Source organism: Argentina anserina, chromosome 2 (genome assembly GCF_933775445.1).
Source record: "Argentina anserina chromosome 2, drPotAnse1.1, whole genome shotgun sequence".
NCBI classification, from domain to species: domain Eukaryota; kingdom Viridiplantae; phylum Streptophyta; class Magnoliopsida; order Rosales; family Rosaceae; genus Argentina; species Argentina anserina.
The window spans coordinates 26,134,304-26,149,275 of NC_065873.1; the positions used below are offsets into that span (position 1 = coordinate 26,134,304).

At 35.1% G+C, this 14,972-nt stretch overlaps 1 protein-coding gene across 1 annotated transcript; it reads left to right on the forward strand.

Moving 5' to 3' along the window:
* Positions 1–9,203: 9,203 nt before the first annotated feature.
* On the forward strand, positions 9,204–14,495 carry LOC126805566 (calcium-transporting ATPase 1-like). The gene is made up of 8 exons (XM_050532363.1): positions 9,204–9,331; positions 9,428–9,667; positions 10,131–10,185; positions 10,302–12,247; positions 12,420–12,578; positions 12,730–12,901; positions 13,006–13,304; positions 13,616–14,495. Exons 2-8 carry the CDS (start codon positions 9,494–9,496, stop codon positions 13,853–13,855), a joined length of 3,045 nt encoding a protein of 1,014 aa, XP_050388320.1. The 5' UTR covers positions 9,204–9,331; positions 9,428–9,493; the 3' UTR covers positions 13,856–14,495.
* Positions 14,496–14,972: the final 477 nt, after the last annotated feature.

The window sequence follows — 14,972 nt, forward strand, 5'->3', positions numbered from 1 at the left end:
GAAATACGTATTAATATTTATACGTACAGAAATACATATGTAGTATTTATACGTACAGAAAATACTTATATAGTACTTATACGTACGGAATACGTATTAATTGAGTATTGTACAGTAACCGTGAATAGTGAACAGTGAACAGTAACTTCGTAAAATCCAAAAATTGCTGAACAGTAATCGATTATTACTGTTTCGGCATTTAAAGGTTTACGAAACGATTCTAAAATTCTTTTCTTATCTTTTCAAGGTGATCGTTAAATCGAGGAAAGGAATTATCATCAGGAATTGTGGAATTACGCTCGAGTCGATAAGGTGAGTAAAATCTCACTGAATTACGAATCTACCCTCGTGGTGATTCAACATTTTTGCAAGTGTGTTTATCAAATGAATTACAACATGTATATAATTTAGTGGACTACGTATATACAGTATAATGGTAATAAATACATATATATATATATATAGTTCATTAAATTACATACTGTTATTAATTCATTAAAAATAGTCATTTCGGTGACAGAAAAATTGTGCATGTGTGATTTTAATAGTATGATATGATGTGAGATTATTGTACGTAATTTTTCAGGCGTTTATGAAATATGACATGTATAGGATATAGTGGACTATGTATATATTGTATAAATGGTAAATAAATACGAATATATATAGTTTGCTATATAATATACTGTTATGATTTTTATTATGGATATATCGTGAAAGTTTTAAAACGTACAATATGATGTGTGATTATTGTACATGATTTTATCACGAAGAATGTGAAATATTGTGATTTGTCTTCGGACGTGATGTGTGGTACAATATGATGTGAGATTATTGTACATGTTCGGCAAGTCGGAACCTAGCCTTTGGCCGGGCGAAAGTTACGATACAGTTAGAGCTCTAGTCTGTCTACCATAGTACTGCATGAAGGTAACGGGTGGTTATCTGCTCATGGGTACTCAGCTTGTTGTGGATGTTGGGTGGCGGGTGGTTACCCAACATCAGCGGTATACTAAGTGAGGGGTAACAGATGTGTACCAGCGCTCATTAGTTACCATTTTGTGAAAGTATTAGAGTAACCAGATGGGTTGCTCGTTTGCTCATGATTGTCATTATCCTGTGTTGATGTGGAGTTGTGTCTTTTATGAGACGAGAGCTATTTTAATATTTTACTCATACGAGCTGTAAAGCTTACCGGGTTTATGTTGCAATCCCGGTGCACCAATATCAATGGTGTAGGGGATACTTCCGCAGGTGCTGAGTAGTGGTGATTGTGTGACGACTCCGAAGACTCGAAGTCGATCGCATCCAGTCGTGGTGAGGTTCCAGCGTGGATTGTGTGTGAGATTTGTTGTGATTTTATTTGTGAGGTTGTTGTGAGGATTATACAATTCCATTTGTTATATGTTGAATTATCTTTTGGGTTTGTAATAATCGGCTTGACTGAGTTATATTTTAAACTCAGATGTGATCCGCTGCGACATTTAAATGATTTCGATTTATTTGAGATTATTTGTGTTTAACGACTTTAGAATTTTGAGTTTTTAGGCTCAAAATTTTGGGGTCGTTACAGGCATAACAAGGGTTTTACAAGACACATGATGTGGATTGTGTAATAGGCTATCCGTTAGCTTAAATATATGTAGAATTTGAATCGTATCCAGTAAAGTACTAGCTTGTTCAATTAAGATTGTTTGTTCTTATAAGACTCAGTTATGATATGTTTGTTTTTCTATTATTTCTAGAGTTCCAGTTAGGGCTGGATTGGTTGGTATACCAGTCTTAATTTTCCAATACCATATACCAACTAATATATATTTGGTATGAAAAATCCATAATTTATACTAACCAATAACGTTGGTATACCAATTAAGTGGTACGGTTGGTACGGTTGGTAATGGGATTGTACCAACATATTTAAGGCCCATAAATTTAAATGCTAAATCCAAATAAATAATAACAAATAAGTGAAATAGAATAGAATTCCAAAGTCTTATATAACTTCAACCAAATTACCAAATACAAAGTCATAAATAGAAAGCCAACGTCCAAATAGTCAAACTGTTAAAGTACTTATAAATTCTCAAAACAATTGAAAAAATAAATGATAGGTTTAAATGCGATATATGTTGACATGCTGTAAGCAGTGATGGTGCTACTGATAAGTCTAAGCATTTGTACTTGAGAATTCGATTGAATCGATTCATTCATAATTAAAAAAAAATGAAGACGAGAAAAAGAGTGTACTTGAGAAAAAAACTCAAAGAGATTAGATTAAGGTTAGTAGATTTATATGGTTTGGATTTATTTTTCAATAAATCTACGGTTGAAATTTAAAGATATATATCTATATATATTTTTAATTAAATAATTTAATATAATATAAGTTGGTAGGTACGATATACCATGGTATATGAAAAATCTATACCATATACCTACCATATTTTAAATGTTGGTACGGTATATTATACCATATACCGTGTATTTGGTATACTAACGTATTTGGTACGGTTGATACACAAATTGGTTGGGATAGTTTTATATACCATTGTCACCTCTAGTTCCAGTAGGGTTAGGCCAATGAGTTCTGAATTGCTTGCATTTAAAATATCATGTTTTGTATTCTTCATTACTTCACTTCATTATAGTGAGCTTTTGTTATCATGTGTGTATTTTATATTCTATGATTCACTTGTGTTAATTTTTGTAATTCAAGAACTCTGAATTTCTCGCTTTATTTAAAAGTGTTAAGCAAGTTTTCAATAAGAAAGTAAAAGTTAAAATAATAATAAAAAAAAGTGATAGAAAAAATAGAAAATTAAAAATTTATAGAGAAAATATAAATATATTAAAAGTGAAAAACGATTGAAATCATTTGATGTCTAAAATTGTCACTGTGATGTTTAAAAAATAAGTTAGTTTAAATTTACCCAAACACTATGTACAACTTATGTCATCAAAAGTCATTTATAATGAATCAGTTTACCAAACAGTTAACTACTTAACTTATCAATAACTTATTCTCATAAACAATTATAAGTCACGTCTGGCGGCAAACACAAACTTAATTTGTCCACTCCATTAATAAGTCAATGCGAGTTAATTTATTCTTTAAGAACGAAGATCAATCCGAGTGATATATAATAACGTCGGCAATATCGACTGGGAATATCCCATCTCATTCTTCATCAATGTGATTTGCAAGTGCGCGCATATGCATTGGCAGTATATGTACGTCCACACATTCTTAGATGGCCTAGGAATTATAATACTCTTGTTGGGTTTCTGACTTTCTGTCTTGTCTTCTGCTTAGTGTCCTTATTACTGTGTTATCTCTTAGCTGACGATTTATTCGAGCTATTTATAATATTAACCTATAATGTTTGACGTGAAAAGCATAACCTATAAAGTATAATGTTTCATTAAGCTAGTTTTAACGAAGGTACTGTTATATAAAGATTATTACGTATATAACGAACTTGGCCCAACTTAACTGTACCAAAGGAAAGACACGGGTAGGGGTGTTAATTGAAAACCGAAAACCGAAAAAAAATCGTACCATAATTGAAATATAACCGAAAAAAACCGAAGAAAAAAAAAACCGCACCAAATCGCAAAAAAAAACGCACCAAACTGAAATATTTGGTGTGGTTTTAGTTTGGGATGTTTGGAAACCGAAACCGAACCGAAAAACCGAATATATATATATTATAAAGAAATTATATTATTTATAGATATATTTAATATACATAATTAAATATGTTATCGATCGAGACCCAAACTTTATCAAAATTCGGTGAATTTTTTACTATATATGTATTTATATATGCTGATCACATCCGACGGTCGAAATTTAATAATTTGAATTTTAGACATTGGAACCACAACATGCCTACTAATGTGGTATAACTTGTTTAGTGGCTTTTTGCAAATGTATGCATTTGTGAAGCAACTATATATTATAAATAGAATTTTACAAATATGTCCACATGATGCGTTACATATTGTGAAATATGGTTATGGTAAAAAAATCACATATTTTCGATAACGTTTGTGTCCCGATCGAGGCGGTCAACCCTTTTTACGCTTTTTATCCCCTATGGGCCTATGGGTAGCCCTATCCTTGAAAGGTAAAATTTTTGAAAATTTTACACGAGCTGCTACATCACATATATATGAGAGTGTGTGCGTGAAAGAATCTACCAAAACTAGTCAAGAACGAGGGGGTAAGAACAAATTCACACTTAATTATATGAAATTAAGTTAATGTTGACCACGTCGATCGAGACCCAAATTTTATCAAAATTAGATAAATTTCTTACCATATCCGTATTTAAATATGCTGATCACATCTGACGGTCAAAATTTAATATTTTGAATTTTAGACATTGGAACCACAACATGCCTACTAATGTGGTATAACTTGTTTAGTGGTTTTTTTACAAATGCATGCATTTGTGAAGTAACTATATATTATAAATAGAATTTTGCAAATATGTCTGCATGATGCGTTACGTATAGTGAAATATTGTTGTGGTAAAAAAATCATATATTTTCGATAACGTTTGTGTCCCGATCAAGGCGGTCAACCGTTTTTTACGCTTATTATCCCCTATGGGCCTATTGGTAGTTTTATCCCTGGAAGGTAAAATTTTTGAAAATTTTACACGAGCTGCTACATCACATATATGTGAGAGTGTGTGCGTGAAAGAATCCACCAAAACTAGTCAAGAAGGAGGGGGTAAGAACGAATTCACACTTAATTAGATGAAATTAAGTTAATGTTGACCACATCGATCGAGACCCAAATTTTATCAAAATTAGATGAATTTTTTACCATATCCGTATTTAAATATGCTGATCACATCTGACGGTCAAAATTTAATATTTTGAATTTTAGACATTGGAACCACAACATGCCTACTAATGTGGTATAACTTGTTTAGTGGCTTTTTACAATTGTATGCATTTGTGAAGCAACTATATCTTGTAAATAGAATTTTGCAAATATGTCCGCATGTTCTTTTTATTTCGTTAAGAATCAAGTAGATAGATAAGGAAAGAAACTCCGATTTTTTTTACAAAATAACTGAAAGAAAAACCGATATAAACCAGAGAAAAACCAAACCGAACCAAACCGAACACAATTGATTTTTGAAAAAAAAGTGAAAAACCAAACCGAATAAATAGAACGGTTTGGTGTTCAGTATCACCTATAAACCGCACCATTGACACCGATTAACACCCCTAGACACGGGACAAAATGGGGCGGGACGAGGCTCATTTCACGTCTCGTCTCACTTTTTTGAATCGGGACGGGATCGAGACGGTACGAGAGTTTTTAAGAATGCATCACACTCGAGATTAATCTCGGTTGAGACGGGACGAGATCGGGACGGGACGGGACAAATCACACCTTCCTATGAAGTTAAATAAAAACCTATATTTTTACTTTTTCATTAACAAAGTAACATTCAATAATGAAATTTTAACAAAAAAATGCATATTATGTTCAAAATATTATAATATACCATTATTATTTGAGTTGATATAATTTTAGAGTTAATAAGAACATAAATTAGTTTCATTTTGATACAAATATATAAGAATTTTTATGTTTTCATTAAAGGTGGGACGAGACGAAACGGGATAGAAATTATTCGTCCCACGCCCCATCCCACTATTATGAAATGGGACGGGATCGGGACGGGACGAACGTTTTTAGACCTCCGTCCCATCTCGTCTCTATGAATTTCAGGAAGAAATCGGGACGGAATCGGGATTTTCATTTTTTATACCCACCCCTACTCCGTACCTTAAGCAGTACTTCGAACTCAATTACGTACAAGTCGTAGAGCAAAGCTATATATTTATTTCTCTAGAGTGTTTGCATGCATCTTGTTTGCATGAGAATAAAATATAGAATTGGAAGAATAAATGTAAAATTAGTCTTGTTGTATTCGCTTACAAGGTACTGTAGACTAATTCTGCTCGTATAAAATAGTTTTTTATGGTACACTTCACGTATTTGTACATCAAAGGTTCTGTAGACTAACTCTCTGCTCGTATAAATTAGCTTGAACTTCTAACCTAGTTTTTGTTTATTTGATGATGGAAATACATGGAATGAAAAAAAACAACAAAATTACTAAGAGAAATTAAACTAACCCAATTATTAGTTCATCAATGCATGACGTTCAAAATAAAATAAAATATTATTATAAAGAGAACCCACTTTGTTTGTGAAATAACATAAATAACCTCGATTATAGTTTAATTTTAAACAGATTTTAATATACGAAGGTTATATTATGATAAATTGAAAAATAATGAATAAAAATAAATAAATCAGAAAATGAAGAAAATTGTTTTTAACTCCCATTTCACTATCAACTACACAATAACTTCCCATTATCTATACACCTTCCACTTTTTTTGTATAAATAAAAATGAAACAAAAAACTGATTCGCACGTGAATGTGTAATAAGACTGGTATATATATAACCAACTTATCTACTTGATGTATCAATGTGTCAGTAATAAATTTCACTCACAGAGTGGACAAGAATAAGATTAGAAACTTAGTCAAAGAACTTTGATATGTTTGGTCAGTTTGGATGATAGCTGTTGCATTTCTTTATTCCGGGCCTCTTGGCCTCATCCAAGCAGAGCTCGGTCATGACCCAAATTTGTTGGACCCTGTCTTCTAAAGTTCTAAAGGGATCAGAGCAAAAGAAAGGCTGATTGATGCATGGCTACTTAGAGCATCCAGCGGTGGTGTCAAAATCCACCGTGGAGCTTCAATGGTAAGATTTGACTGTTTTCCTCCTCTCCAATCCAGCCTTCAATTCCACAATGGAAGACAGTTCGGGGTTCAGGCTGCCAAATTTGACAACCTCCAAGCCTGGGGTCTTTTCCTTTTTTATTGTTTCTTCGTTTTGGCTCATTCTCGCTCTTGGTCGTCTTGCATCTTCGCATAGTACCAAACTCCAGAGTACAAATCCTCACAAGCAACCCATTGGAGATAGGATTTGGTTTGTAGTTTACTGGATAGAAATGAGTATGTGAATAACCGAATGAAATTGTATGGAGATTTTGCTGGGTGGGTGAGTTTTCTCTAGATTTTGTTGTTCAAGAACATGCCCATAACCATTAGAGAAAACTTCCAATGTGATCTGCCATGACCCAATTACTTAAAGTCTTAAAGCCAAACAAATTTAATCATATTAGGGTAGCAATTGATCTCACTGAGATAAGGTACATTCTAACATAATTGCAGAAAGAAATGAAGGGACGAAGAAAGAAAGAGTGTTTTGGGTTTTGGAGATGAGGATGAAGAAAGAGAAAAAGCTCTCTTTTTATCTTTGATATAACATAAATTTTTTTTTTCAAAAAAAAAAATGTTCAAATCTAACCATCGGATTGGAGTGAAATTTTGTCAAAAATAACAATGCTCTATCAGCAGCCAAATTTAAAATTTGACAATTTTTTTTACTCTCCTACTGGAGATGCTCTTAATTTCCTCAAGAACCTTGTAGATTCTGCTTGTCAATTCGAATCTTAACCTCTAGCTTTACATTCCCAGGCCCTGCACATATCAATCTTCTTCCAGTTATTTTACGAATACGAGATAAATACACAGTTTTCGGCTAGCAAAACCATATACGTACTCAGCTCATTATAAATTTATAATTAACTTTTCATATTTCAGTAAGGCCAATCTACTGCTATTCTGAAACCTCTTTGATTATTAAATTTTGGTATTGAAAACAAATTCTTCCGATTACACTTGTGAATAGAAATTATTGCTAGCTAGAGAATTCGAGAAAAAAGGTCACATCGAGGAGAACCCTCAAGTCTCCGCTGCATTATAAGGATGAACAAATGGCAAGTTTCCAAAATTCGCAGGCACTTGCCTGCACGTCAAGTACCCAAAAAGCACGACGGACCACTTGATCAGCTTTATTTCTTATTCAAAATTCGCATGGTTTCCACTATCCTAAAGAAAGCCGGCTTTGAAAATTAGTCATTATGTTTCAAGGTATCTTTAGGAATTTTTTTATCAACACTATAGGAAATTAGTACTAAAATACTCGGAACATGCATGATAGATGTTTATAACGTTTTTGACTTATTATAACCGGTGGACCTTGAAGACCAAAAAAAGAAGAAGAAGAAGGTAATGATCTTAGAAGTAATGGAGTCCCATTATGCTGTGTATCGAACGAAATATTTGAAACTGGTATTGGCTGAGAGGAATTGTCCAAATACAGTAATATATAACTAGCAATCATCATCCACCTACGTGTGTGGGTAAATAAAGTGGGAAATTATCCGCAAATGAATTTTTTTTTTTCAGATTCAGATTTTAATTTTATATTCTTATCTATAAATTATATAATTTTATTTTCAAATAACATACGGTGAAAAAATATTAATTTAATTTCACATACGTTTTAATTGAAAAAGCATGTTTCAGCTATTAATAGTATAAATATATGACGCTTTTATTTTCTAATCGTTATATTTTAATGAACAAAACGTGTTATCAGTAATGTAACAAAAAAAAAACTTGTTATCAGTAAAGATTAAACTGTGTTTTTACATTATATATCACAAACATTTTCAACTATCTTACTACAAGTTTGTTTGATCTAATAAATTGTCCCAAGACTTGTATGATAATTAGTATTACTCAGTAAATTCACATTCGAATTCCATGTGTTTTGAACATTGCGTTGAGTATGAACTTGATAAAAACGTTAGTTTGTATCCTCTCTGTTTTTTTTTGTTTTCTGGTCGCGAATGGAGGATTTAATTTCTCTTTCTCCAAAATGATCTGAAATGAATTTTTTTTCCCATGTGATCTCCATAACCACAGACCGTAGTACAGACACATTTTAGAAAAGAAGAGAACAAATTACCCTCATTATTATTGGGGTCGTTCTCAGAAACATGCAAAAGTAATGGGGCCAATATTCTATTTCCACATTTCCACCAGCCCTTTTTCATATTCCCCATCGTCCACATGCCCCTAACGCGAATCCCGTTCACCGTCCAATCACGCGCCATTATTTTATAAACTTAACGCGGCTAAAAAAAACACATATTTTAAGCAGCCTCCCACGCGCCCCCTAAGCACTCGCAGACTGCGTAGCCTTGGCCGTTTTAACCACAGCAAGAACGAAGAAGAAGAAGACCGAGTCCGGTTTTTCAAAGGTCAATACCGGTCGTTTGATCCTTCTCGTAAATTTGACGGTACCAATCAAAAGCTTGAGTCGTCACATTTCTACGAGAGAGAGCTTTTGAATATTATTGCTCGATTCAAAGGTTGAGTTGGATTTAGTAAAAGTTTGTGTGCGAGTTTGTTTGATTTAATCTCGCGGTGTGCTTATTGCTCTGGTTTTGTGTGCGTGGATTATATAGTGTTGGTTGAAGAAGACGAAGAAGAAGAAGAAGTGCCCAAGAGGTTTGGTTTGGGCGAAGAAGAAGATGGAGAGCTATTTGAACGAGAACTTCGATTTGAAGGCCAAGAACTCATCGGATGAGGCGCTTCAGAGATGGAGGCAGCTGTGCTGGGTGGTTAAGAACAAGAAGCGCAGGTTTCGATTCACTGCTAATCTCGACAAGCGTTCCGAAGCTCAGACTATTCGACGCTCTAATCAGGTTTCCATTTTCGCCTTTTACTTTTTGAATTTTTAGTGTTCATGATGATTAGAGCTTTGGATCTGTAGCACAGTAGTGAAGGAAATGCAAGAATAGATCCATCCATCTAGTTTTCTTGGTTTGCTTTTCTTTTTGTGTTAGATTTACATGTTGTGCTTGCTGATAACTATATGAAATTTACGCTGATGTGGTTTAGGTTGATGTTATTCACTGCTATTGCGGCAATGTTATTACTTTCGAACTCATTTTCGGCAAATTTGACAGCAGTAAACGAGTTTATGCTGCATTTTTTGTGAACATAAGTTCGGTGTTGTGAAATAAACACGGACAATGAGGATTTTAGTCAAGGATTCTGTTAGATTTATAGAAATGACAATTCTACCGTATTTTATGTATCCATAATGCGGCCTGTACTGATCATATAATCAATTGATTTATTCTTGTCACCATTATCTCTTCTTAGGAGAAGTTTAGACTCGCAATCTTGGTTTCACAAGCCGCACTACAGTTTATCCAAGGTAAGAATCTCATCAACAATTTAGGTTTAATGTTGCTTAAGTTTATAAATAAAAAGGTAGTAATTCTGTTTTATTCGTCTGTTTGCATGTTTTTCAAATTTGATCCAACGTTGCAGGACTAATATTATCAAGCGATTACACTGTACCTGAGGAAGTTGAAGCTGCAGGCTTTCAAATTGATGCTGATGAGCTGGCTTCCATTGTTGAAGGTCGTGATGTCAAGAAGCTCATAATACATGATGGTGTGGAGGGTCTTGTAGGCAAGCTTGGAACATCAACTGTTGATGGCATTTCCACGTCAGAGCAATTGATTAATAAGAGAAAGGAGATTTATGGAGTTAATAAATTCACTGAGAGCCCATCTCGTGGATTTTTGCTATTTGTATGGGAAGCCCTTCAAGACACCACCCTCATGATACTGGGAGTTTGTGCCTTTGTCTCCCTGCTTGTTGGGATAATGACAGAAGGATGGCCACAGGGTGCCCATGATGGACTTGGAATTGTTGCAAGCATTTTGCTTGTCGTATTTGTGACTGCCACTAGCGATTATAAACAGTCATTGCAGTTCAAGGATTTGGATAAGGAGAAGAAAAAGATTACAGTTCATGTTACTAGAAATGGATTCAGACAGAAGTTGTCGATATATGATTTACTTCCTGGTGACATTGTTCATCTCAATATTGGAGATCTAGTCCCAGCTGATGGACTATTCATTTCTGGCTTTTCTATGCTGATAAACGAATCCAGCTTAACTGGAGAGAGTGAACCGGTTAACATTAATGATGTCAATCCTTTCCTCCTCTCTGGAACTAAAGTTCAAGATGGATCCTGCAAGATGCTTGTGACTACTGTTGGAATGAGAACCCAGTGGGGTAAATTGATGGCTACTCTTACTGAAGGTGGAGATGATGAAACCCCCTTGCAGGTGAAACTAAACGGTGTGGCAACTATCATTGGTAAAATAGGCCTGTTCTTTGCTGTAGTGACATTTGCTGTATTAGTTCAAGGGTTGTTCAGCCGCAAACTGCAACACGGATTAACATGGTCTGGAGATGATGCAATTGTGATATTGGAATTTTTTGCTATAGCTGTTACAATTGTAGTTGTTGCTGTTCCTGAAGGTTTGCCCTTGGCTGTAACGTTAAGCCTTGCTTTTGCCATGAAGAAAATGATGAACGATAAGGCACTTGTTCGACATTTGGCTGCTTGTGAGACAATGGGATCGGCCACAACTATCTGTAGTGACAAGACTGGAACACTAACTACTAACCGGATGACGGTTGTCAAAACTTGCATTTGTTTGAAAATCAAAGAAGTGGCTAGCTCTACGGAATCATCTGACCTCTGCTCTGAAATACCTGATTCTACTTTGAAAGTTCTACTACAGTGCATATTTAACAATACTGGAGGAGACATTGTTAAAAACAAAGATGACAAGATTGAGATACTGGGAACACCCACTGATGCTGCTGTTTTGGGATTTGGGATGTCACTTGGTGGAGATTTTAAGGCAGAACGACAATCATCAAAACTTGTGAAAGTTGAGCCCTTCAATTCTACTAAGAAGCGTATGGCTGTAGTTCTCCAGCTCCCTGAGGGTGGCTTCCGAGTTTATTGTAAAGGTGCTTCTGAGATAATTTTAGCTGCTTGTGACAAATACATGGGACCAAATGGCGAGGTAGCTCCCCTTGATATAGCTTCCATCAATCTTTTGAATGGTATCATAGAACAGTTTGCTAGTGAAGCCCTTAGAACTCTATGCCTGGCATACATGGACATTGGAAGTGAGTTCTCTGCTGAAAGTCCTATTCCTGTCAATGGATATACATGTATAGGAATTGTGGGTATTAAAGATCCAGTTCGTTCTGGTGTCAAGGAATCGGTTGCGATCTGTAGGTCTGCTGGTATTACTGTCCGAATGGTGACCGGTGATAACATAAACACTGCAAAAGCAATTGCAAGAGAATGTGGAATTTTGACTGATGAAGGTTTAGCAATTGAAGGCCCAGAATTTCGTGAGAAGAGTGAGGAAGAACTACAAAAACTTATTCCCAAACTTCAGGTACATTTTCTCATCTTTTTTACTATCCAATATGTTTCTATGTGAAGGTTTTCACACTAATCATTGATGATAAAGTAGACATGCATACCAATCATTGAAGTTGGTTTACCTCTATGGTTGGTGTGAAGTGAATTCTTTTGCTGACCGCAGTTTGATATCATTGTATGAGCAGGTAATGGCTCGATCTTCGCCAATGGATAAGCATACCCTTGTAAAACACTTGAGAACCACTTTTGGAGAAGTTGTTGCCGTGACAGGTGATGGTACAAATGATGCTCCAGCACTTCATGAAGCTGATATAGGACTTGCAATGGGAATCGCTGGAACTGAGGTACATATCAATATGCTGTGCCTTCTTGTGTGAAGAAAAAGTCATCTTTTTTTTTTTGTAAAATATATTTTATTTCATATCTTTTAGCAGCTGTCAGTCATAGGTTCACTATTTTGTAGATATGTGATTGACCATGTTCTAAATGTATCAGGTGGCTAAAGAGAGTGCTGATGTGATAATTCTGGATGATAACTTCTCTACAATTGTGACTGTGGCCAAATGGGGGCGTTCAGTTTACTTGAACATACAGAAATTTGTTCAGTTCCAGTTGACAGTTAATGTGGTTGCCCTTGTAGTTAACTTTACTTCAGCATGTTTGACTGGTAAGCTGGCTGCAACTGTTTATGTCTTTTATGGTTTTCAGTTTTAATCAGGCCAATCCCTTTTAAGTCTTGACATTTTTTTTTTGGTTTTGTAATGCTTCTAGGAAGTGCTCCTCTTACCGCTGTTCAGCTTCTCTGGGTCAACATGATCATGGACACTCTAGGAGCCCTTGCATTAGCCACTGAGCCCCCTAATGATGATTTGATGAAGAGAACACCAGTTGGGAGGACAGGAAACTTCATTACAAATGTGATGTGGAGAAACATCATGGGGCAGTCACTGTATCAGTTTGTGGTCATATGGTATCTGCAGAGTAGAGGAAAAGAAGCTTTTCAGCTTGTTGGCCCAGATTCTGATTTGATTTTAAACACCCTGATTTTCAACTCATTTGTCTTCTGTCAGGTAATTATTCGTTATCCATATCACAATTTTAGGTTCAGTTTTTCAGTAAAACTGTATTCTTGATTGATTAGAGTTTTTACAAGCTTTAGGGCATGGCATGTATGCATGTGATAGTTTATTATTGCTCTCGTCAGTTTCATTTGGGGGAATAAGTTTCCAAATACAAAGTATTTAGTCATTTTACGAGAATTACACTATTTACAACACATCCAGTAGACATAATGGTGAATATGTTGGCAAATATGGAAAAAAGAAAGCAGAGTAAGGATTTTCTTAAATGAAATATTGGGATAACTGTTGTCTTCTTTCAGGCATTTAATGAGATCAGTTCAAGGGAAATGGAGAAGGTCAACGTCTTCAAAGGCATACTGCAGAATTATGTCTTCGTGTCTGTTCTCTCTTGCACTGTAATCTTCCAAGTCATAATCATTGAATTTCTGGGTACATTTGCAAGCACATCTCCTCTCACTTGGCAGCAATGGTTTGTCAGTGTTACACTTGGATTTCTGGGCATGCCTGTTGCAGCAGCTTTGAAATTTATTCCTGTGTAATGAAGCTGGATCAATTGAAACCGGATAGGTATTGCGATTACTGACCTGTAGATGAATGTTTTCTCACCTCATTCACGGTTATTTTGTGGCATCATTCCAAAGATCAGTCCTATCGTACTGTAGAAAAGTCTGGAAGCTAGCCAAGTTCAAGTCCAAACGATATGCTCTCACTTCCGCAAGAATGGTGCAGGCTTTTGTAAACATGAATATGTGATACATGCGCAGCTATCCTGACTTCTAACTAGTGGAGAAATTTTACAAGGATATTACTGTGCTTAGGGATTGAATTCTTTTGTTTGATTTTTCATTCTTTCCGTGAAGTGCTGCCCCTTATAATTTTAATAGCTTTTGCAAGTGCTTTTGGGCCAGGCTGGTAGTATAACCCCCCCCAAAACACCAAAATGCCTATCGAAGTGTGTCCTAGGACCATGTCAATCATGGTTTAATTACAGTGTCAACCATGGTTAAGGTGTATATGACTGAAGGAGTTGAGGTACACATGGATAGGATGATAAGCGCATTTTGTTAGCGTCATCAATATTCAAGTGTGGGCAGAGTGAATGCAGATAGGAGGAAGAAAAAAAAAATTGTACTAGACGTTTATACCAACATATTAATGTATTCATTTCACAATTAGTAATCTTTTTGCCAGATAGAAAGATACTAGAGATTTTTTCACTTTGGAAACTAAGATATTGGAAGAAACTACTATGTTAATGATGAGGTAAACAAATACGCACTAACGCATAAGGTTGAGTATTTTTTCCGACTAATGCAAATTCACTTCTAAGGGATAAGTACATGGCTTGTAATGAAGAATGTATTGAAAAAGTATATAAATTTTAAGATGGCAGGAAACTTCGCATGGCTTCGAGTTTAGTTCAATAGCTTATTACAACATCATGCGCAGTATCAAGCTCTCTCTCTCTCCATTTGGATGTTGAGAGGTATTACTTTTAAGATGAGGAAGCAATAATGTATTTCTACTTCTAGTCCGCTAGCATTGAAAAACCAATCCAGCTCAATAGTTGTACAACAATAATAAAAAGAAGTGTTTAAAATTTACAGTTTAAATGAAGTAATGCAAGCATCATATAAATAGTTATAAATTGTGGTA

Bases quoted from the DNA above. Each gene is read 5' to 3' on its own strand.
- LOC126805566 (XM_050532363.1), top strand. From the start codon at position 9,494: ATGGAGAGCTATTTGAACGAGAACTTCGATTTGAAGGCCAAGAACTCA. The intron at 10,186-10,301 runs GTAAGAATCTCA...CCAACGTTGCAG, and splicing joins CGCACTACAGTTTATCCAAG to GACTAATATTATCAAGCGAT. The intron at 12,248-12,419 runs GTACATTTTCTC...TTGTATGAGCAG, and splicing joins AACTTATTCCCAAACTTCAG to GTAATGGCTCGATCTTCGCC.